The sequence below is a fragment of the Hyperolius riggenbachi genome, chromosome 9 (genome assembly GCF_040937935.1).
Source record: "Hyperolius riggenbachi isolate aHypRig1 chromosome 9, aHypRig1.pri, whole genome shotgun sequence".
NCBI lineage: Eukaryota > Metazoa > Chordata > Amphibia > Anura > Hyperoliidae > Hyperolius > Hyperolius riggenbachi.
The window spans coordinates 14,026,130-14,051,528 of NC_090654.1; the positions used below are offsets into that span (position 1 = coordinate 14,026,130).

Below are 25,399 nucleotides of genomic sequence, written 5' to 3' on the forward strand. Positions count from 1 at the left end.
ACTCCGGTTTCCTCCCACATTCCAAAAACATATGGATAAGTTAATTGGCTCCCCCTAAAAAATTGGCCCTAGACTACAGTACTTACACTACATAATATAGACATATGGCAATGGTAGGGATTAGATTGTGAGCTCCTTTGCTCATCCCTTGGCTTATATATATATATATATATATATATATATATATATATATATATACTGTACAGCGCTGCGTAATATGTCGGCGCTATATAAATACTAAATAATAATAATAATACCCGAAGTAACGTGTGACATGATGAGATAGACATGAGTATGTACAATGCCAAGCACACAAATAACTATGCTGTGTTCCATTTTTCTTTCTCTGTCTGAAAGAGTTAAATATTAGGTATGTAAGTGGCTGACTCTGTCCTGACTCAGACAGGAAGTGACTACAGTGTGACCTTCACTGATAAGAAATTCCAACTATAAAACACTTTCCTAGCAGAAAATGGCTTCTGAGAGCAAGAAAGAGATAAAAAGGGGGGTTTCTTAACAGTGAGGGTCACACTGTAGTCACTTCCTGTCTGAGTCAGCCACTTACATACCTGATATTTAACTCTTTCAGGCAGAGAAAGAAAAAAAGGAACACAGCATGGTTATCTGTGTGCTAGGCACTGTACATACCCATGTCTATCTCATTATGTCACATGTCACTTCGGGTATCCTTTAAAAGTTGCCCCAAATTGAGTGGTGGAGCCAAGATTTTACATCGATGGTCAGCTGCATTGTAGTAAGCATCATGAACGTGGAGGTGGAATCGGTTTGTCCAATGTGGTCATTATTTATAGACCTACCTGAGCCTGAACTCAGCATTTCACCTCCATACACATCCAATGCTAGCTGGGAATAGGCATAACCAAATGCAACGATAATCAGGCCAATTAAAGAAACCAGCTTCAGTAGTGACTCCAGGACTTCCGACGCTGAAGAGATCTCCTCCTAAAACACAAGTGTGCCAGTTATAACAACAAAACCACCATGATACCAAACAGCAAGAACAGTACACACTAAAAGCATGTTTCACAAAAGTAACTAGTAATATCTTACCATTTCAAGTGAACCCGAGGTGAGAGTGATATGGAGGTGGCCATATTTATTTCCTTTTAACTACTTCCTGATCGCGTCATGCCGATGGGCTGCAACAGCCCCAGGACCGCCTAACGCTAATCAGCGTAAGGTCTTTGGGGCGTGGTTTGCGGGCTCCGCCTTCATTCTCCCAGCAGCAATCGCCGCTAGGAGACTGTTAGACAGCGACATTTTGCCGTCTATTTACTGGGTACAGTGCTGCGATCTAAGGCAGCGCTGTATAGGGGACAGCCGTGTGACATGGCTGTCCCCTGCAGAGGCAGGGAAGTGATCGTCTGTCATAGGCTGAAGCCTATGACAACCGATCACGCTGATTGGCTGGCGGGGGGAGGGAGGGGGAACCACAAAAATAAAAATACACATTTTTAACCTTTTGAGGACCAGGTACGTTGAATCAACGTCCAGCAGGTGGTGCTACCGTTCTGACTGGACGTTGATTCAACGTCCGCGCTAACCTACCGTCCCGACGTGATCGTGCGCACCCGGAGGGGGATATTAAGCTGTTATATGACAGCTGGCATCTCCCCTCAGTGATCAGCAGCCATTGCGATTGGCTCCTGATCACGTGATCACTACGATCGCCGTCGGATCGTAGTGATCAATTTGACAGCTGCGGCGGTAGAGGGTAAAGAAGAGGATCCACCCACCTCCCAGCCGTTCCCACGACAATCGGCGCTCCCCACCGCTCTTGCCGGCATCCCCGCTCGCTCTGACGTCATCAAGCCGCGACCCGGAACTGAGCGGCAGTAGGAGCTGAGATGCCGGCCGGAGCGGAGGGGTTCGTCGCTGGAGCCTGGAAGGTGAGTGATTGCTGCTGACAAGGGGCCACACAGGGGGGAGACAGCCCAGCCAGACCCTGCAGGGATCCGGCTGCCTGACCCCCCAAACGCGCCTCCCCCCCCCCCCCCCCTTCTGCAAAAATGCCTGGTCCTGAAGGGGGGTTAGGCGGCCGGTCCCGAAAGGGTTAAAAAAATTAAATAAACAAATCAGACCCCAACAACAGAAATCTCTGTTGGTGGGCAGAAAGAAAAGGGGGGGGGGTGAATCACTTGTGTGCTGAGTTGGATGGCCCTGCAGCAAGGCCTTAAAGAGACTCTGTACAAACAAAATTTTCAGCCTCATTTCTTCTATCCTATAAGTTCCTATACCTGTTCTAATGTGCTCTAACTGCAGCCTTTCCTAGTTGCACAGTGGCTGTATTATCTCTGTTATATGATCTAATCTTCTCTCCTCTGTCCGTTCTGTTGGGCTCAGGCAGTCAGGCTGGAATGTGCTGTGCTGCTTGTGATTGGATAGAAGCTATACACACCCTCTACAGGCCCCCTGCACACTCTGTATGACTCACACACTGAGCTACTCTCAGCCTATCACTTGCTATGTCTTTTGTTTGTAAACACTGCATAAAACTGACAATTACAAGCCAGGATTGCAGCAGGGAGTGGCAGAAACAGCACAGAGGGGCCCAGGAGAACATAATGAATAGAATGGTATGCTTTTTATTGTAAGAATTTTAGAGTACAGATTCTCTTTAAAGCTGCAGTGGCCCATTTGAGAAAAATGGCCTGGTCTTTAGAGGGGTTTAACACTGCGGTCCTCAAGTGGTTAAGCAATACCAGTTGTCTAGTCACAACCCTGAACAAGCATGCAGCTAATCCAGTCACACTTCAGCCAGGTACACTTCTGATCTGCTGCATGCTTGTTCAGGGGCTATGGCTTAAAGTATTATGCTGGAAGTACACGGTACATTTTGTACTGTGTAATCGAGTCACTGATGGCTAATTTCCGACGTGTCCGATGACCCGCCGGATCTATTTCGCGCTCGATACCGGCGGGCAGGACAAAAAAAAAAAAAAAAACTGAAGATAAGAAGTGCCTGCGGGGACGAACGGGAATCGATCCAGCGGCTCGATTACACAGGTGAAAACAGGCAGAGGATCAGCTGGACAGCCAGGCAATCTGCATTATTTAAAGTAAACCTGAGACAAAAAATAAAAAGAATTATACTTACCTGGGACACAGAGGGAGCCCACAGACTACAGGGGGATGGAGGAAGCTCCAGGTAAGTATACATTCTTTTGTCTCAGGTACTGTGGTATGGGGGCGGAGCTTAAGAGTTTAAAAACTCCAAAACTCACTGACAGGCGCATGACCATCAGATATTAGAGTATTTGTGAGCAGCTTCAAAAATAGTACTGAACAATGGTCACATGCACAAATATCACAGGACAAGTTGGGGAGGACATTCTGGAGGGACTTCGGGGATGCAGGGAATTTGATGAAAAGCATGTCACCACCAGCCAGTAATCGTGTTTGACAAGCCCACCAGCAGGGCCGGAGCTACCATAGGAAAAAATGAGCAATAGCCCCAGGGCCCCAGAGCCTGCAGGGGCCCCCAAGTTGTCCCTCCCTCATCTTAACTGTTTCTCCCCAGGGACTCTGCAGAGTCTGTTAAGTTGGGAGGTGATTGGGGGAGGGTCAGCAGCCAGATCAGGGGCCTAGGAGGGAAATTTGGCTGCAACAAAGGGCCTCTAATGACGCTTTTTGGTTCGGGGGGTGTCTGTTGGGGGGCCCCCAGGCTAATTTTGCCCTAGGGCCCAATTGTTACTTGAACCGGCCCTGCCCACCAGATATGGCCCCGCCCCCCGGATGAGGAAACACGGGCGCTCTGACTCACCTTCCTCTGATTTCTGACGGTTTTCCCTCTCTCCAAAACCTTTGAGAAATAGACATAGAAACTCTCCTCTATGGGCAGGAAGATGAAGCGCGCCACAAGCGAGCCCAAATTATTCACAATATCGTACACACCTGGCAAACGAGAGGACAGAAGAGGGGAGGGGGCAGCTCAGGTCACAGCAGGTTAAACAAGAGACGCACAGACATTGTTTCTAGAGGCGTAAATAATTCTGGTTTACATGTAAATGTTATGCAGCTTGGAATTCCTCCTCTTTACTATGATTAGTTACATGCCTTTACTTTGTCTCTGTGAAGCCCCACTCCTCAGATATTTCCACTTCCTGATTGTAGATTGTCAACAAGCTAGCAGGCAGGAAGTGAAAGTATTGAAGGAACGGGACTCAAAGTAACTGTATCTGTAAAATCTCCCCTGACGCCTCATTAGCTCATTTATTTTACTTTGTCTCTGTGATGCCCTACTCCTCAGATATTCCGACATGCTGTCTGATCTTACTGCCAGTCTACAGGCAAGAAACGGGAATATGCAAAGACTGGGACATCATGTGTACAAACTAAGAGGACCTGTAACCCAGGATTGCACTTCATCCCAATCAGTAGCTGATACCCCCTTTCCCGTGATAAATTTACCTTTGCTAGAAAAGATCATCAGGGGGCCCTGTACGTAATGTCTTGATTAGTTTTTCACCTACTACTATATCTCCATAAAGTTCCTCCTTAAAAGAGTTTTACTCACCTGGGGTCTAGCGCCCTCTATACTACTATTGCGGCCAGGAACGCGTTGCCAGGCCTGTCGCCGAAAACGAAAGCAGCTGCCGGTGGGGACAGGAAGATCCGAGCGAGGCTGCAAGGGCACCGGACAGCTGCAGGGGGCTGGTAGAAGCGCCAGGTGAGTAACACTCTTTTTTTTCTAGCCTTAAAGAGAAACTCCAACCAAGAGTTGAACTTTATCCCAATCAGTAGCTGATACCCCCTTTTACATGAGAAATATATATTTAAGAGACGAACTCCAGTGAAAATAATGTAATAAAAATGTGCTTCATTTTTACAATAATTATGTATAAATGATTTAGTCAGTGTTTGCCCATTGTAAAATCTTTCTTCTCCCTGATTTACATTCTGACATTTATTACATGGTGACATTTTTACTGCTGGCAGGTGATGTAGCTGCTGCTTGCTGTTTTGGCAGTTGGAAACAGCTGTAAACAGCTAATTCCCACAATGCAACAAGGTTCCCAGACAGGAAACTGCCAGAAGTACCACGGTCCTCAGAGTTTCTTGTGGGAGAGGTTTCTTGTGGGAGGGGTTTCTTGTGGGAGGGGTTTCACCACAATATCAGCCATACAGCGCCCCCAGATGGTCTGTTTGTGAAAAGGAATAGATTTCTCATGTAAAAGGGGGTATCAGCTACTGATTGGGATTAAGTTCAATTCTTGGTTGGAGTTTCTCTTTAAAGAGAGCCTGTAACAAAACAAAACCTTCTGGGGGATACTTACCTCAGGAGGGGAAGAGACTCTCGCCTGTGCAGTAGAGTGGATACAATCGAGCTTGTGCGCAGGATCACAGTAGGTAAATATTTACCTCGCCGCTGTTTGAGGGGCTGCATCGCTGGATTGCCAGGACACCGGAGGACAGGGAAGCCTCATTATTATCCAGAGGTAAGTATCTCCCAGAGGGGTTTTTTCATTACAGGTTTTCTTTAAGGTTTTTGTAGAGCTTGCTCTTGGCTAGGATAACTACATACCTCAGAAGTCCTATTCCTCAGATATCACCCAGCGTAAGCATTGGGACTTTACTGTGACGATGTAAAGAAAACTAAAAATATGCTTCAGAGGAGAACATACAAATAATGGCTTTTATGTAAATAAAACCTGAATGAGAATTATATGGAATCTGCCATATTTGTTTCCTGTTAAACAATACCAGTTGCCCGGCAGCCCTGCTGATCTATTTGGCTGCAGTAGTGTCTGAATAACACCAGAAACCAGCATGCAGCTAATCTTGTTAGGATCTGACAATAATGTCAGAAACACCTGATCTGCAGCATGCTTGTTCAAGGGCTGTGGCTAAAAGTATTAGAGGCAGAGGATCAGCAGGATAGCCAGGCAACTGGTATTGCTTAAAAGGTAAGAAATAGGTCAGCCTCCATAGCTCTCTCACCTCGGGTTCCCTTTAATAAGAGGCATCCCTAGTTCAGGTACATCTTAAAGCTACCAAACAGATCAGGTAAAAATACATTGAGAAAACCGATAAAAGGAAGCAGGTTAAACACACAGATGCAATCAATACATCAGCGACAATAGTGTTCTCTTACCCTGATCTCCAAAAGACAGGACACTGAGAAACGTCATCACATAGCGCTCCCCTGTGTGGATAAAGAGGGCAGAAAGTAAGGAGGGACCCCGAGGGCTGAAGTTACCAGCATCCTGCAGGCGAAACCATTCACAACAGGAAGCAAAGATTTTTGGCATGGGGCTCAGCTTAATGAACACCCGAAGTGACATGTGACATGATGAGATAGACATGGGTATGTACAGTGCCGAGCACACAAATAACTATGCTGTGTTCCTTTTTTTCTTTCTCTGCCTGAAAGAGTTAAATATCAGGTATGTAAGAGACAGCTTCTGTCTGGGTCGGACTATAGCATAACCCTCAGTGGTAAGGAATTGCAGGCATAAAACACTTTCCTGCCAGTAAATGGCTTCTGAGAGCAGGAAAGAGATAAAAAGGGTCAATAGTTCACAGCTTTTAGCTCTGGCGTACTTCAATGAATGTGTCATTGAGAAGAGGTCATGAAACAGTAAAAGCTTAAAAAGTAGATTTAAATATAAAATAAAACTGTGGGATAGCCAGAAAATTCATTTTTAGAAGAAGGAGGACAGATACAATTGTTTACCTCATTAGTTTATTTTCACCTTGGATGTCCTTTAACTTTTTGATTACTGGCAGGAAAGTGTTTTATGCCTGCAATTCCTTGGTAAAAGTTTCCATTCATAGACTTATGCAGAGTTCACACTTGCCCAAGTTTGCACGCATTTTAATGCATCAGGAAATGTGAACTGATAAACACACAACTTAAAGCATAACTGAAATAACCTATAAAAATTAAGAGTTTCACTTACCTGGGGCTTCTGCCAGCCCCCTGCAGCCATCCTGTGCCCGGGACATCCTGGACTGATCCTCCGTTCCCCCGCTGCGGATCACCTTTCTTTATGCAGTGGAAGCCGACTTCTAAGCTGACGTCCACCGCCCCCTGGCCACGCGTATCCTAGTACACGTTCCAGTAGCCAGGAGTGCCCTGCGCAGACGCAGTACAAGAAAATCTCTACTACACCTGCGCAGTATGCTCCCGGCGGTGTGAGCATGAACGAGGACCCGTACAGCCAGGGCCGCCCAGGCAAAGTGACACCCACTGTGTGAAGTGAAAGTGAGCCGTGGCGGGTAACGGAGGATCATTCCGGCGACGGCTGCAGGGGGCTGGCAGAAGCCACAGCTAAGTGAAATTTTTTTAGGTTATTTCAGTTCCACTTTAAAGCAGACCTGAAGAAAAAAAAATAGGTATGAGATGATGAATTGTATATATAGTACGGATAATGAATAAAACATTAGTAGCAAAGCAAAACGTCTCATCCTCTATAATAAAACCTGTCTCTGTGTCCCATCCCTGCACTTCCTGTTTGTGTGTGTGTGTGTCCCGTGCTTTGCGCTACTGCACATGTGCAGGGAGGGATGCAGACTGAGGAAAGCTGAGGGAGGACGGGCAGGTGGCTGCACGCGCAGTGGGTGCGCGGTGGGCGCACGCATGCGCAGTGACTGCGGCGGTCACGGGGAGAGTGAGAGGAAAGGAAGGGGAAGGGAGGGGATTCAACACAGACCTAGAGCCAGTTTTTGAAACGGGCTTAGGTCTACTAGTATTTTTATATTCAGTTACATAGATTTTTTTTTTTTTATAACATTGCATCATTCTGTCAAAGTCGCAGTTTTACAACCACACTCTGTCTTTAAAGCTATAAAACAAAGCAGAAATAATGACCCTTTGAACTCTCCTGCAGTAAAACCTGATCTCAAGCTGTCCCTCACTGTTTCTTGGCTGTTTCAGTGCTTAAGAAAACAGGACTGTATTCCACCCAGTGAGTAATAGCTCAGAGAAGCTCTTTTGCATAGATAACAACTAAAGTTTCTTAACTCTTCCTGTACTGGAAAACAATATTTCTTAGCTGTACTACACATACAATTCAATATCTCAGTTTTATTTTCTCTTCAGGTTTGCTTTAAGTCAATAGGTGGTTCATGGCGATCCACTTTTCGTATTGCGCTTCTCTCTCTCTCCTACGTGCGTCGCAATGCATGCTGGGAGATGTAGTCTGTGAATGCGAGAACATCCCCTGGCATGCATTGCGGCGCATGCGCAAGAGGGACACTGCTGGGAACTACAAAACGCGGTTCAGAGCTGGTTGGTCCTACAGGTCAGGGACCAGAGGAGCAGCACACTGTAGGTAAGTAATGAAGCTCACCCCAACCCCCACCACCCAAAGTTACACACCATTACAAACCTTCCTTATGGGAAGCTTCATCTAAAAATATATACGTATATCTCTGGTGCTCAGTTCCATGTAAAGAATCATGGTGTGCTTAAAGACGTTTTAGAAGTCGTGGGAGAATGGGGGATGGGAGGGGAGGAGCGCTCCATGGTGTAAAACAGGTTTATGCAATAAAAATGCACAATAAAAATGCACTTACTGTGCGATAAAACACAGTGAGCCTGTAGTATTTGGGAGATAGCCCTCTCGATTTGACCTCAGAGGTGTCACCTGATAAACCGCCGTGGCCTACAGCAGTCTATAGCTGGCCATACACTAGGCCGATTCCCGCCAGATCGACAGCAGATTCGATCACTGGGATCGAATCTGCTGTCACATCGTTACCGCAACACGCCGAATTGCGATACATTTCGTCCGATCCCGTCGGTCGCTCCGTGCGGAAAATTACCGTCAATCGCGCGCGGGTAGGGAGCGCGTCCCTAGCGGCGTTCGAGTACCCGACGACCGACGCAATAGTCCGCATACATTACCTGCTCCGCTGGCACGATTGCCCCCGGTCACCGCTGCTCCGTCTCCACGCTTGTCTGGTCTCCGGGTCCGGCATGCTTCACTTCTTCTAGCCCGGCAGGAAGTTTAAACAGTAGAGGGAGCTCTACTGTTTAAACTTCCTGCCGGGCAGGAAGAAGTAAAGCATGCCGGACCTGGAGACCAGAGCGGAGACGGAGCAGCGGTGACCAGGGGCAATCGTGCCAGCGAAGCAGGTAATGTATGCGGCGGCGGCGGCGGGGGGAGCGGCGGCAGCAGCACCACCACCACACCAGATTGTGAACGGTTCAGGCTGAAATCGGTTCACAATCTGTTTGCAGTAAAGGTAGCCATACGATCCCTCTCTGATCAGATTCGATCAGAGAGGGATCTATCTGTTGGTCGAATCTGATGGCAAATCGACCAGTGTATGGCTACCTCAAGTCCAGGGGAAAAGGACTCAGGCAGCTGGCCCGTCAGGTGTCCATGCACTGGTGAAGGCACAACGCGTTTCAGTGTCTCCACCCCTTCATCAGGTGACGCCACCAGTACACACATGGAGAATATACAGAGTGGATCTTTCATCAGTTGCCATGGAAAAGCGGGTAAACTACGGGAAAGGAAGCAGCGTGCATGCGCCTGGATGGGAGAATGGGGCGCCCAGGAAGGGGTATAATGTGATCAATGAATGAAGTCCTGTTTATGTAACTCACCTTCTGTCAGGATCTGCTTCAGAAACGACTGTTTGAAGAAACTCCAGGCTAGCCAGGCCTGTTTCCAGTCTACAAAGTCCTGTAGAGAAAACACAAAACCGCAAATGAAAACAATCATTATTTAATCAGGTTCCCGTCCTCCCCTGCCAGTATAGAATTTTAAAACACCCTGATGAAGCAGTTGATTAGCTGTGAAACACGTAGGTGGGTGGAGCTTGCACCAGCTGTGTTTTAGTGTTACAGTGTCACATGCCTCGCTGGCCGCGGCGTGGAGGGTCCGGTGTACAGTGGCAGTCCTGCATGCGGTCTATGCCAACACCAGGCTATATGCGATCATCAAGTGGTGACCACTGCACCTATGCCGTCCGGCAGCTGAGTAATCACATCCAGCATGAGTTAAGGAACAAATCCCGATAGTCTACAGGGAAGAAATGACAGTACTCCTCTGTTGCATGCCTCTGGTGGTAACCATTTCAGATGCAGCCTGGTATAGCAGTGCTGCCAATGCTCCCCTGTTGTCTAGAAAAAAAAATGTGTAAACCATGGCCAGCTACTCCTAGGTGCACACTATATTGGTTTGGTAATTAGAGGTTATGAGGTATACCTCATTGAGGTTGATGGGTCTAGTATGGAACACTCTGCATGCAAACTGTTTTTGGAAGCCAACATCCTCCTTTATGTTAATTTGGTGCATCTGTTTTGAATGCAAGTGTTGTATCCCGCTTATAATTAGCCTCTGTGCCTCTATGCTGGTAGTCATTCAGATACAGCCTGTCTTGGAAAGCGCTGCCACCTCTCCATGCTGTACAAATCCTGATAGTCTGTTGCGAGTTGGACGGAGGAGGGTTATGTTTTTATTCCTTATGCACATGATGTACATTGACTGTAAGGTACTGTGGGCCAGATTTATCAAGAGTGTCTGAGACAAAATATTAGTAGGTTTTTAGAAATCCGTGCAGAACTGTCTCAGGCATCCAGAACTGTATCAGAAATCACTAGCTAGTGCAGATTTCTTCTTAAACTGTAAGGAATAGAAGGAGTTAGGAAGGTCTCTCAGGCAGTGCAGTGTGTGAGGGGAATTGCTGTTGCTGAGGTAACCAACACACCTGCTGTCAGCAAGCTCTGAGTGAGAGGGGAGGAGCCCTTCACAAGTCACATCTAGCCTACACTATCTGTAGAACTGCTAATAACAGACAACGCCCATATACCAGTACTGGGGCGCTACATGTGTTACTGCCGGAATTCTGGTAAGCCATATCACTTCTCTTAGTCAGGTGTGCCCCCAGCAGGAGGGGAGCAGCGCAGAGAAGGCAAGCTATGGGGACAGCGGGGAAGGGCGGACGTCTCCCCCCCTTCCCTCACCTTCGTGCTCCCCTTCCTGCCTCTCCCCTTCGGTGTTTTCAAATTTCGGGCCGGCGGCTAAAGTGGGCGGAGACTTACAGCGTTCCAGCCGCAAGGGAAGCTCCGCTCTGTGTGCGGCTAGTCTGGTCTTCTAGCCGCAAACAGAGCGGAGCGTCCCTTGCGGCTGGAAGAAGGCGGTAAGTCTCCGCCCACTTTAGACGCCGACCCGACATGTGAAAAAAACGGAGGGGAGAGGCAGGAAGGGGAGCACGAAGGTGAGGGAAGGGGAGGGGAAACGTCTGCCCTTCCCCGCTGTCCCCATAGCTCTCCTTCTCTGCGCTGCTCCCCTCCACACAAGCCAGGGTGGACAGCGTCCACTCTCTGAAAAAAGCAGGTGGACGCCGTCTACCCACGTCCACGCAGGACTCGACCCCTGATATTCCCCTATAACTAGCGTTTTACTATCAATACGCAATATGCACTTTATTATCCAGCAGGTTTATCAACTTCTATTTTTAATAACCTCATTACAATCCATTTTGACCTTGCCATATATTATATGTATTTATTTCCACGGTTTTTATTTTATTTGAATCAATTATTAGATGTACAGTACATATTAAATTACATACATTTTTTATAAAACAAAATGTATATGCAGAATTCGTTATAGCATTATGTGTTGTCTCTTGTCCACAGCTGTTGTCCCCATTTAATTGCCTGATGAAGCGGGCTGTGCCTGTGAAACGCGTTGCATACTTTGGGGTACCTTTAATAAATGTGTTTGCATAAAATCAGACAGTCTTTCGTGTCTGCTTTGCGGAGGTAAGTCCACCACTTCCTCCAAGCCATTTTAAAACTTTTATCCAATTTTACTGTACTGGTGCCTCTGTTCTATCTCTAAGGTTAGGAAAAGACTTCACTGTACCCCCGCGGGCGCAGTGTACGTCCAGGCAGGCAAAGCAAGGTAATGCGATACAATATTCAACCTTTACACAAGGAACGCTGCAGTCAACTAAGGCAAAGCTGAACGCTATAATGGGCGTGGTGTGAGAGGAGAAGCATGGCTTTTCTATGGGGGATCAGCCAATGAGAGCAGACATGCAAATTCCCACACAGCTGAATGGTAATCACACAATCCTGTGTTAAGGTGCCCATACACGGTACCATTTGTTTCAATTAGATTATTTTGTTCGATTATTCTGTTAGATCGAATATAAAGATTTTTCCAACATGTCCGATCAGATTTTTATTTGTTTTTAAAAAGGGATAATCGTTTGCTTTTCTTGATCGAATAAAAGATTATTTTCAACTCTTATTCGATTCGATCCTTTTGGTCGAATAAATGTAAAAATCGAATGTTTTTATTGTACCACATATGGGCAACATTAGGCTGATTGAAGGCTGCAAGCTGACTGTGAATGGAAAGGACTCTCATTACAAATGCATGCCAGATTATGCAACCACATGCATGTAAGAAATCCACAGCTGTCTGACTGCAGTTCAACTGCAGCAAGCTATAGGTGGGTCTATGACAACATCCTGAGCTGCTCTGAATTGCAGAGTGATTGCAGATGGCAATGAGACTCATTGCGAATGCGATCAATACCAAGCAACCAAATGCAGGCAGAGAAATCAAAACTGCTCGATTTCAGCTCAACTGCAACCGACAGGACATGCTACAGGAGGGATCCTTATAAGCACTTTACAGAGTACATAGTCATGTCACTGACTGTCCTCAGCGGATCTCACACTCTAATCCTACCATAATCATAGCCTAATGTCCTACCACATTATTATTATGTATTTATATAGCACTGACATCTTCTGCAGCACATTACAGAGTACATAGTCATGTCACTGACTGTCCTCCGAGGAGCTCACAATCTAATCCTACCATAATCATAGCCTAATGTCCTACCACATTATTATTATGTATTTATATAGCACTGACATCTTCTGCAGCACATTACAGAGTACATAGTCATGTCACTGACTGTCCTCAGAGGAGCTCACACTCTAATCCTACCATAGTCATAGTCTAATGTCCTACCATATTATTATTATGTATTTATATAGCACTGACATCTTCTGCAGCACTGTACAGAGTGCATAGTCATGTCACTGACTGTCCTCAGAGGAGCTCACAGTCTAATCCTACCATAGTCATAGTCTAATGTCCTACCATATTATTATTATGTATTTATATAGCACTGACATCTTCTGCAGCACATTACAGAGTGCATAGTCATGTCACTGACTGTCCTCAGAGGAGCTCACAGTCTAATCCTACCATAGTCATAGTGTAATGTCCTACCATATTATTATTATGTATTTATATAGCACTGACATCTCCTGCAGCACATTACAGAGTACATAGTCATGTCACTGACTGTCCTCAGAGGAGCTCACACTCTAATCCTACCATAGTCATAGTCTAATGTCCTACCATATTATTATTATGTATTTATATAGCACTGACATCTCCTGCAGCACATTACAGAGTACATAGTCATGTCACTGACTGTCCTCAGAGGAGCTCACACTCTAATCCTACCATAGTCATAGTCTAATGTCCTACCATATTATTATTACGTATTTATATAGCACTGACATCTCCTGCAGCACATTACAGAGTACATAGTCATGTCACTGACTGTCCTCAGAGGAGCTCACACTCTAATCCTACCATAGTCATAGTCTAATGTCCTACCATATTATTATTATGTATTTATATAGCACTGACATCTCCTGCAGCACTGTACAGAGTACATAGTCATGTCACTGACTGTCCTCAGAGGAGCTCACACTCTAATCCTACCATAGTCATAGTCTAATGTCCTACCATATTATTATTATGTATTTATATAGCACTGACATCTCCTGCAGCACATTACAGAGTACATAGTCATGTCACTGACTGTCCTCAGAGGAGCTCACACTCTAATCCTACCATAGTCATAGTCTAATGTCCTACCATATTATTATTATGTATTTATATAGCACTGACATCTCCTGCAGCACTGTACAGAGTACATAGTCATGTCACTGACTGTCCTCAGAGGAGCTCACAATCTAATTCCTACCATAGTCATAGTCTAATGGCCTACCATATTATATGTATTTATATAGCACTGACATCTTCTGCTGCACATTACAGAGTACACAGTCATGTCACTGACTGTCCTCAGAGGAGCTCACAATCTAATTCCTACCATAGTCATAGTCTAATGTCCTACCATATTATATGTATTTATATAGCACTGACATCTTCTGCTGCACATTACAGAGTATATAGTCATGTCACTGACTATCCTCAGAGGAGCTCACACTCTAATCCTACCATAGTCATAGCCTAATGTCCTACCATATTATTATTATGTATTTATATAGCACTGACATCTTCTGCTGCACATTACAGAGTATATAGTCATGTCACTGACTATCCTCAGAGGAGCTCACACTCTAATCCTACCATAGTCATAGCCTAATGCCCTACCATATTATTATTATGTATTTATATAGCACTGACATCTTCTGCAGCACATTACAGAGTACATAGTCATGTCACTGACTGTCCTCAGAGGAGCTCACAATCTAATCCTACCATAGTCATAGCATAATGTCCTACCATATTATTATTATGTATTTATATAGCACTGACATCTTCTGCAGCACATTACAGAGTACAGAGTCATGTCACTGACTGTCCTCAGAGGAGCTCACAATCTAATCCTACCATAGTCATAGTCTAATGTCCTACCACATTATTATTATGTATTTATATAGCACTGACATCTCCTGCAGCACATTACAGAGTACATAGTCATGTCACTGGCTGTCCTCAGAGGAGCTCACACTCTAATCCTACCATAGCCTAATGTCCTACCATATTATTATTATGTATTTATATAGCAGTGACATCTTCTGCAGCACATTACAGAGTACATAGTCATGTCACTGACTGCCCTCAGCGGATCTCACAATCTAATCCTACCATAGTCATAGTCTAATGTCCTACCATAATATTATTAAGTACAATGCTGCCCATAATTATTTATACCCCTGGCAAATTTTGACTTAAAGTTACTTTTATTTAAACCAGCAAGCAATTTTTTGATGGGAAATGTCCTACCATATTATTATTATGTATTTATATAGCACTGACATCTTCTGCAGCACATTAAAGAGTACATAGGCATGTCACTGACTGTCCTCAGAGGAGCTCACACTCTAATCCTACCATAGTCATAGTCTAATGTTCTACCATGTTATTAGTATGTATTTATATAGCACTGACCTCTCCTGCAGCACTTTACAGAGTACATAGTCATGTCACTGACTGTCCTCAGAGGAGCCCACAATCTAATCCTACCATAGTCATAGTGTAATGTCCTACCATATTATTATTATGTATTTATATAGCACTGACATCTTCTGCAGCACATTACAGAGTACATAGTCATGTCACTGACTGTCCTCAGAGGAGCTCACACTCTAATCCTACCATAGTCATAGTCTAATGTCCTACCATATTATTATTATGTATTTATATAGCACTGACCTCTCCTGCAGCACTTTACAGAGTACATAGTCATGTCACTGACTGTCCTCAGAGGAGCTCACACTCTAATCCTACCATAGTCATAGTCTAATGTCCTACCATATTATTATTATGTATTTATATAGCACTGACATCTCCTGCAGCACATTACAGAGTACATAGTCATGTCACTGACTGTCCTCAGAGGAGCTCACACTCTAATCCTACCATAGTCACAGTCTTATGTCCTACCATAATATTATTATGTATTTATATAGCACTGACATCTTCTGCAGCACATTACAGAGTACATAGTCATGTCACTGACTGTCCTCAGAGGAGCTCACACTCTAATCCTACCATAGTCATAGTCTAATGTCCTACCATATTATTATTATGTATTTATATAGCACTGACCTCTCCTGCAGCACATTACAGAGTACATAGTCATGTCACTGACTGTCCTCAGAGGAGCTCACACTCTAATCCTACCATAGTCACAGTCTAATGTCCTACCATAATATTATTATGTATTTATATAGCACTGACATCTTCTGCAGCACATTACAGAGTACATAGTCATGTCACTGACTGTCCTCAGAGGAGCTCACACTCTAATCCTACCATAGTCACAGTCTTATGTCCTACCATAATATTATTATGTATTTATATAGCACTGACATCTTCTGCAGCACATTACAGAGTACATAGTCATGTCACTGACTGTCCTCAGAGGAGCTCACAATCTAATCCTACCATAGTCATAGTCTAATGTCCTACCATATTATTATTATGTATTTATATAGCACTGACATCTTCTGCAGCACATTACAGAGTACAGAGTCATGTCACTGACTGTCCTCAGAGGAGCTCACAATCTAATCCTACCATAGTCGTAGTCTAATGTCCTACCATATTATTATTATGTATTTATATAGCACTGACATCTTCTGCAGCACATTACAGAGTACATAATCATGTCACTGACTGTCCTCAGAGGAGCTCACACTCTAATCCTACCATAGCCATAATCTAATGTCCTACCATATTATTATTATGTATTTATATAGCACTGACATCTTCTGCAGCACATTACAGAGTACATAGTCATGTCACTGGCTGTCCTCAGAGGAGCTCACACTCTAATCCTACCATAGTCATAGTCTAATGTCCTACCATATTATTATTAAGTACAATGCTGCCCATAATTATTTATACCCCTGGCAAATTTTGACTTAAAGTTACTTTTATTTAAACCAGCAAGCAATTTTTTGATGGGAAATAACATAGGTGTCTCCCAAAAGAGAATACGACGATGTAGAAGAGGCATTATTGTGGGAAAAAATAATTTCACAGCTTTTATTTACATTTGAGCAAAAAGTGTCAAGTCCATTATCCATACCCTTCTCAATAATCAATAGAGAAGCCTTTATTGGCTATTACAGCAATCAAACGCTTCCTACAATTGCAGACCAGCTTTTTGCATGTCTCCACAAGTATTTTTACCCATTCATCTTTAGCAATAAGCTCCAAATCTTTCAGGTTGGAGGGTCTTCTTGCTATCACCCTGATCTTTAGTAGTGTTGGGCGAACATCTAGATGTTCGGGTTCGGGCCGAACAGGCCGAACATGGCCGCGATGTTCGGGTGTTCGACCCGAACTCCGAACATAATGGAAGTCAATGGGGACCCGAACTTTTGTGCTTTGTAAAGCCTCCTTATATGCTACATACCCCAAATTTACAGGGTATGTGCACCTTGGGAGTGGGTACAAGAGGAAAAAAAAATTTAGCAAAAAGAGCTTATAGTTTTTGAGAAAATCGATTTTAAAGTTTCAAAGGGAAAACTGTCTTTTAAATGCGGGAAATGTCTGTTTTCTTTGCACAGGTAACATGCTTTTTGTCGGCATGCAGTCATAAATGTAATACATATAAGAGGTTCCAGGAAAAGGGACCGGTAATGCTAACCCAGCAGCAGCACACGTGATGGAACAGGAGGAGGGTGGCGCAGGAGGAGAAGGCCACGCTTTGAGACACAACAACCCAGGCCTTGCATGAGGACAAGAAGCGTGCGGATAGCATGCTTTGTACCACCATGCAGTCATAAATGTAATAAAGATAAGTGGTTCAATAAACAGGGACCACGCGGCAACGCTAACCCAGCAGCAGCACACGTGATGGAACAGGAGGAGGCGCAGGAGGAGAAGGCCACGCTTTGTGAGACACAACAACCCAGGCCTTGCATGAGGACAAAAAGCGTGCGGATAGCATGCTTTGTACCGCCATGTAGTCATAAATGTAATAAAGATAAGAGGTTCAATAAACAGGGACCACGCGGCAACGCTAACCCAGCAGCAGCAGCAGCAGCAGCACACGTGATGGAACAGGAGGAGGCGCAGGAGGAGAAGGCCACGCTTTGTGAGACACAACAACCCAGGCCTTGCATGAGGACAAAAAGCGTGCGGATAGCATGCTTTGTACCGCCATGTAGTCATAAATGTAATAAAGATAAGAGGTTCAATAAACAGTGACCACGCGGCAACGGTAACCCAGCAGCAGCAGCAGCACACGTGATGGAACAGGAGGAGGCGCAGGAGGAGAAGGCCACGCTTTGTGAGACACAACAACCCAGGCCTTGCATGAGGACAAAAAGCGTGCGGATAGCATGCTTTGTACCGCCATGTAGTCATAAATGTAATAAAGATAAGAGGTTCAATAAACAGGGACCACGCGGCAACGGTAACCCAGCAGCAGCAGCAGCAGCAGCAGCACACGTGATGGAACAGGAGGAGGCGCAGGAGGAGAAGGCCACGCTTTGTGAGACACAACAACCCAGGCCTTGCATGAGGACAAAAAGCGTGCGGATAGCATGCTTTGTACCGCCATGTAGTCATAAATGTAATAAAGATAAGAGGTTCAATAAACAGGGACCACGCGGCAACGCTAACCCAGCAGCAGCAGCAGCAGCAGCACACGTGATGGAACAGGAGGAGGCGCAGGAGGAGAAGGCCACGCTTTGTGAGACACAACAACCCAGGCCTTGCATGAGGACAAAAAGCGTGCGGATAGCATGCTTTGTACCGCCATGTAGTCATAAATGTAATAAAGATAAGAGGTTCAATAAACAGGGACCACGCGGCAACGGTAACCCAGCAGCAGCAGCAGCACACGTGATGGAACAGGAGGAGGCGCAGGAGGAGAAGGCCACGCTTTGTGAGACACAACAACCCAGGCCTTGCATGAGGACAAAAAGCGTGCGGATATAGCAGCAATGCTTTTTGCCGCCATGCAGTCATAAATGTAATACAGATGAGAGGTTCAATAAACAGGGACCGGAAACGCTAAACCATCCCAGATGTTCATCGGTCATGTTACTTGGTTGGGGTCCAGGAGTGTTGCGTAGTCGTTTCCAATCCAGGATTGATTCATTTTAATTTGAGTCAGACGGTCTGCATTTTCTGTGGAGAGGCGGATACGCCGATCTGTGATGATGCCTCCGGCAGCACTGAAACAGCGTTCCGACATAACGCTGGCTGCCGGGCAAGCCAGCACCTCTATTGCGTACATTGCCAGTTCGTGCCAGGTGTCTAGCTTCATGCCCGGTTTCAGGTCCAGCGGTGCCAGCCACAAATCCGTCTGTTCCTTTATTCCCCTCCAAATTTCCTCCCCTGTGTGCTGCTTATCCCCAAGGCAGATCAGCTTCAGCAACGCTTGCTGACGCATGCCAACAGCTGTGCTGCACTGCTTCCACGATCCTACTGCTGCTGGTGCTGGGTTAGCATTTCCGGATGAGGTACAGCTTTGAGATGCGTTGGAGGAGAAGGAGTCAGAGAGGTAGGTGCTGCTGTTGTTATCCAGCTGTTTGCGGCGTGGGCAACACCCGCGCCGTAGCAGGTGAGGAATCGCTGCCAGGCTCCACAAGGTTCACCCAGTGCGCGGTAAGGGAGATGTATCGACCCTGGCCGAACGCACTCGTCCAGGTGTCAGTGGTGAGGTGAACCTTGCAGGCAACGGCATTCTTCAAGCTTCGGGTTATTTAGCTGACCACGTGCTCATGCAACTCAGGCACTGCAGAGCGCGCAAAGTGGTAGCGGCTGGGAACCACGTAACGTGGGATGGCCACTGACATCATGCCCTTGAAGCTGTTTGTCTCCACCACTCGATATGGCAGCATTTCGCAGGCCAGAAGCTTGGCTATGCTGGCTGGCTGTTACTGCCACGGCCCGGGGGTCATTTGCTGGCAATTTCCTCTTGTGCTCAAACATCTCAGAAACAGACAACTCAACCGTAGCGCTGCACACCGAAGGGCTGTTGGTTGTTGTGTTTGATGAACACTGGGAGACCTCAAGAGCACTAGTCCGGAAAGTGACAGTGTCAGCATCGTCTGATGTTTGTGAATGTTGTGAACCACGCAATGGCTGGGCTACTGCTGCTGCTGAGGCGGGTCTGGTGGTGAGTCTGGTGAACCCAAGGGAGGCAGTGTTGCTGGTGGTACCCTGTCCTGCCGCGTTTGCCCACAGAGTGGGATGTTTGGATAGAATGTGGCGGCTCATGCTGGTGGTGGAGAGGTTGTTAATACTTTTCCCCCTGCTCAGGCGGGTCTTGCACACCTTGCAAATCGCCATGGTAACATCCTCAGTGCAGTCTTCAAAGAAAGCCCAGACTTTAACTGGCTGAGGACTCGGACCTCGTGCGTGATGTGCTGGTGCTGCTTAACCCACTGCTGGACGCTTGAGAGGTCATCCAAGTAATTATCTGGTCCTGTTCTTTTGGATCTGTGAGGGTTGTTGTCCTGGACAACATGGGCAGTATTGAGTGGGTTTTCTTGGGTGCTCCCCTGTGGCCTGTACGTGAACCGTCAGGGGAAACACCTCTTCCCTTGCCCCTCCCTCTTTCACCGGATTTCTTCCTCATTTCACTTATCCTTAAAGTACACGCTGACTGGCAGCAGTACAGTGGCAGTACAGAAATGCTATACAGTGGTGGGTGAGCGGTGTACCACTATTGTCAGCAGTGACACAGAGCACAATGCTATACAGTGGTGGGTGAGCGGTGTACTACTGTTCCCAGCAGACACAGAGTGGAAGTAAACACAATGCTATATAGTGTGGCTGAGCCGTGTACACAGAGTGGCATTAAACACAATGCTATATAGTCTGCTATATAGTCACCCCGAACAGGGTGATGTTCTGCAGAACCCGAACAGTGGCAAACACTGTTCGCCCAACACTACTGGGAGGGAACGCAGATTTTAGTACCTAAACACACGATACAACATGTTTTCCGGGGTCGGACTCTGAGGCACATACAGATGGTCCCGATCATCATCCTCATCATACAACTCTTCTCCTGAGTCTGACCCACCCACCACCTCTGCCACCCCAACATCCCCAGACACAGACCCCTCATCGTCCTCAACATTAACTTGGGATGCTGGCCTGAGCCAGACCTCCTCCTCCACATCAGGCCCCATCATCTCCTCAATGGCAGCCCTCATTAATCGCTCTGGCGACGGACTGATGGACACAACGTTCTCCTCCGGGGAGGGCTGCTGCTGACCACTGGCTGCTGGGGTGGATGTTATAGCTTGCGTGGGGCGTTGGCTGTTGCTGTTGTTGGGAGTGCTGCTCACAGCGGAGGTCTCTGGGGAACTCATGTTGAGCTCATATAGTGGTTGACGGTGAGTGGAGTATTACTGATCCCAGCAATATACACACTGACTGGCAGAGTACGCAATGCTATATAGTGTGGCTGAGCGGTGTACACAGAGTGGCAGTAAACACAATGCTATATAGTCTGGCTGAGCGAGCGGTGTACTACTGTTCCCAGCAGAATCAGAGTGGCAGTAAACAATGGTATATAGTCTGGCTGAGCGGTGTACATAGAGTGTCAGTAAACAATGGTATATAGTCTGGCTGAGCGAGCGGTGTACTACTGTTCCCAGCAGAATCAGAGTGGCAGTAAACAATGGTATATAGTCTGGCTGAGCGGTGTACATAGAGTGTCAGTAAACAATGGTATATAGTCTGGCTGAGCGAGCGGTGTACTACTGTTCCCAGCAGAATCAGAGTGGCAGTAAACAATGGTATATAGTCTGGCTGAGCGGTGTACACAGAGTGTCAGTAAACAATGGTATATAGTCTGGCTGAGCGGTGTACACACAATGCTATATAGTCTGCTATATAGTGTCAGTAAACAATGGTATATAGTCTGGCTGAGCGGTGTACACAGAGTGTCAGTAAACAATGGTATATAGTCTGGCTGAGCGAGCGGTGTACTACTGTTCCCAGCAGAATCAGAGTGGCAGTAAACAATGGTATATAGTCTGGCTGAGCGGTGTACACAGAGTGTCAGTAAACAATGGTATATAGTCTGGCTGAGCGGTGTACACACAATGCTATATAGTCTGCTATATAGTGTCAGTAAACAATGGTATATAGTCTGGCTGAGCGAGCGGTGTACTACTGTTCCCAGCAGAATCAGAGTGGCAGTAAACAATGGTATATAGTCTGGCTGAGCGGTGTACACAGAGTGTCAGTAAACAATGGTATATAGTGTGGCTGAGTGGTGTACACAGAGTGTCAGTAAACAATGGTATATAGTCTGGCTGAGCGGTGTACACAGAGTGTCAGTAAACAATGGTATATAGTCTGGCTGAGCGAGCGGTGTACTACTGTTCCCAGCAGAATCAGAGTGGCAGTAAACAATGGTATATAGTCTGGCTGAGCGGTGTACACAGAGTGTCAGTAAACAATGGTATATAGTGTGGCTGAGTGGTGTACACAGAGTGTCAGTAAACAATGGTATATAGTCTGGCTGAGCGGTGTACACAGAGTGGCAGTAAACACAATGCTATATACTCTGGCTGAGCGAGCGGTGTACTACTGTTCCCAGCAGACACAGAACAGTAAACAGAATGCTATATAGTGTGGCTGAGCGAGCGGTGTACCACTATTCCCAGCAGACACAGAACAGTGAACAGAATGCTATATAGTGTGGCTGAGCGAGCGGTGTACCACTATTCCCAGCAGACACAGAACAGTAAACAGAATGCTATATAGTGTGGCTGAGCGAGCGGTGTACCACTATTCCAAGCAGACACAGAACAGTGAACAGAATGCTATATAGTGTGGCTGAGCGAGCGGTGTACCACTATTCCCAGCAGACACAGAGTGGCAGTAAACAGAATGCTATATAGTGTGGCTGAGCGAGGTACACAGAGTGGCAGTAAACAGAATGCTATATAGTGTGGCTGAGCGAGCGGTGTACCACTATTCCCAGCAGACACAGAACAGTGAACAGAATGCTATATAGTGTGGCTGAGCGAGCGGTGTACCACTATTCCCAGCAGACACAGAACAGTGAACAGAATGCTATATAGTGTGGATGAGCGAGCGGTGTACCACTATTCCCAGCAGACACAGAACAGTAAACAGAATGCTATATAGTGTGGCTGAGCGAGCGGTGTACCACTATTCCCAGCAGACACAGAACAGTGAACAGAATGCTATATAGTGTGGCTGAGCGAGCGGTGTACCACTATTCCCAGCAGACACAGAACAGTGAACAGAATGCTATATAGTGTGGCTGAGCGAGCGGTGTACTACTGTTCCCAGCAGACACAGAACAGTACACAGAATGCTATATAGTGTGGCTGAACGAGCGGTGTACTACTGTTCCCAGCAGACACAGAACAGTACACAGAATGCTATATAGTGTGGCTGAACGAGCGGTGTACCACTATTCCAAGCAGACACAGAACAGTGAACAGAATGCTATATAGTGTGGCTGAGCGAGCGGTGTACCACTATTCCCAGCAGACACAGAGTGGCAGTAAACAGAATGCTATATAGTGTGGCTGAGCGAGGTACACAGAGTGGCAGTAAACAGAATGCTATATAGTGTGGCTGTGCAAGCGGTGTACTACTATTCCCAGCAGACACAGAGTGGCAGTAAACAGAATGCTATATAGTGTGGCTGAGCGAGGTACACAGAGTGGCAGTAAACAGAATGCTGAGCGAGCGGTGTACTACTATTCCCAGCAGCGACACACAATGACTGGGGGGGACCCTGGCTAGCGTGGCTGGAGCGCGAACTACCCTGCCTGCCTACCCAAAGCTAAACCCACAGACAAATGGCGGAGATATGACGTGGTTCGGGTATTTATTTACCCGAACCACGTGACAGTTCGGCCAATCAGAGCGCGTTCGGGTCCGAACCACGTGACCCGTTCGGCCAATCACAGCGCTAGCCGAACGTTCGGGGAACGTTCGGCCATGCGCTCTTAGTTCGGCCATATGGCCGAACGGTTTGGCCGAGCACCGTCAGGTGTTCGGCCGAACTCGAACATCACCCGAACAGGGTGATGTTCTGCAGAACCCGAACAGTGGCGAACACTGTTCGCCCAACACTAATCTTTAGCTCCCTCCACGGATTCTCAATTGGATTCAAGTCAGGACTCTGGCTGGCCCTGGGCCACTCCAAAACATTAATGTTGGTGTCTGCTAACCATTTCTTCACCCCTTTTGCTGTGTGTTTTGGGTCATTGCCATGCTTAAATGTCCACTGGTGCCCAAGGCCATGTTTCTCTGCAGACTGCCTGATCTCATTGAGAGTCCTCATGTATTGCTCTTTTTTCATGGTGCCGTTTACTGTGATTAGGTTCCCTGGTCCATTGCCTGAAAAACACCCCCAAAGCATAAAGTTCCCACCACCGTTCTTGACAGTGAGGTTGGTGTTATTTGGGTTGAAGGCTTCTCCTTTTTTACGCCAAATGAAGGAAACATCATTCATTTTTTTGTTTCATCTGACCATAACACACAAGACAAGAAGTCGTCTTGAGCATTTGCAAAGGCCAAGCAAGCTGTTGTGCCCCTTATCTGGAGAAGTGTCGTCCTCCTTGGTCTGCATCCATGGAACTCAGCAGTGTGCAGTGTCCGTTGGATTGTCTGCCTTGAGACATTGCCACCAACAGAGCCCAGATTCACCAGGATGGCCTTGGTGGTGATCCTTGGATTCTTTTTCACCTCTCTCTCAATCCTCCTGGCCAGCACAGGTGTCACTTTTGGCTACCCAATACATCCTCCGAGATTTCCCACAGTGCGGAACATCTTGTATTTTTTAAGAATTCTTTGCACTGTAGCCAATGGAACTTGAAAACGTTTAGAAATGACCTTGTAACCCTTTCCTGACTTGCGAGCAGCCACAATGCGCAGCCACAGGTCCTCACTGAGCTCCTTTGTCTTAGCCATGACTGTCCATAAACCAACCGCAGAGAGCTGCTGTTTTTGAGTTAATTAGAACAGCTGTTCCCAATTAATCAGGGTAACTAGGATACTTTAGAACAGCTCGGACTATTTGGAATGGTATAGAACTTTGGATTTTCCCACAGACTGTGACAGTTTGTGAAGGGTATGAATAATTTTGGACTGGATACTTTTTGCCCAAATGTAAATAAAAGCCAAGATATGTTCTTTTTCCACAATAGTGCCTATTGTACATTGTCTTATTATCTTTTGGGAGACACCTATGTCATTTCCTATCAAAAAATGACTTGCTGGTTGACAAAGTAACTTTAAGTTGAAATTTGCCAGGGGTATGAATAATTATGGGCAGCACTGTATTTATATGGCACTGACATCTAATTTACTACCTATATTATATATCAATGTCTGCAACATATGTATTGAACAACACACCTGATTTGTAATAATTCACAATTGATACCTTGTAGGAGGGCAATTTAGGAGTAAAATATAACTTTTAATTCATTAAGCTAAAATTGGACGGAACACAGATACTACTAATAGTGAACAACGTGACCACAATTGGGTTGATAGGTATATGGTTATTAGTCATACGACAAACCTATCAATCTCCCATTGTTTTTATTATAGACCCCACACCAAGAACCCTACATGTTTCGTTTCATTTAATT

The 25,399-nt window shown here is 46.0% G+C and overlaps 1 protein-coding gene across 1 annotated transcript in view; it reads right to left on the reverse strand.

Moving 5' to 3' along the window:
• LOC137532447 (man(5)GlcNAc(2)-PP-dolichol translocation protein RFT1-like) overlaps nt 1–24,713 on the reverse strand; it is a 34,777-nt gene extending 10,064 nt beyond the window's left edge. The window contains exons 1-5 of the mRNA XM_068252933.1: nt 24,636–24,713; nt 9,581–9,659; nt 6,116–6,166; nt 3,785–3,915; nt 819–963 (exon numbers count right to left, since the gene is read on the reverse strand). Coding sequence (XP_068109034.1) covers nt 819–963; nt 3,785–3,915; nt 6,116–6,166; nt 9,581–9,659; nt 24,636–24,713 — 484 coding nt within the window. The remainder of the gene's footprint in view (nt 1–818; nt 964–3,784; nt 3,916–6,115; nt 6,167–9,580; nt 9,660–24,635) is intronic.
• Nucleotides 24,714–25,399: the final 686 nt, after the last annotated feature.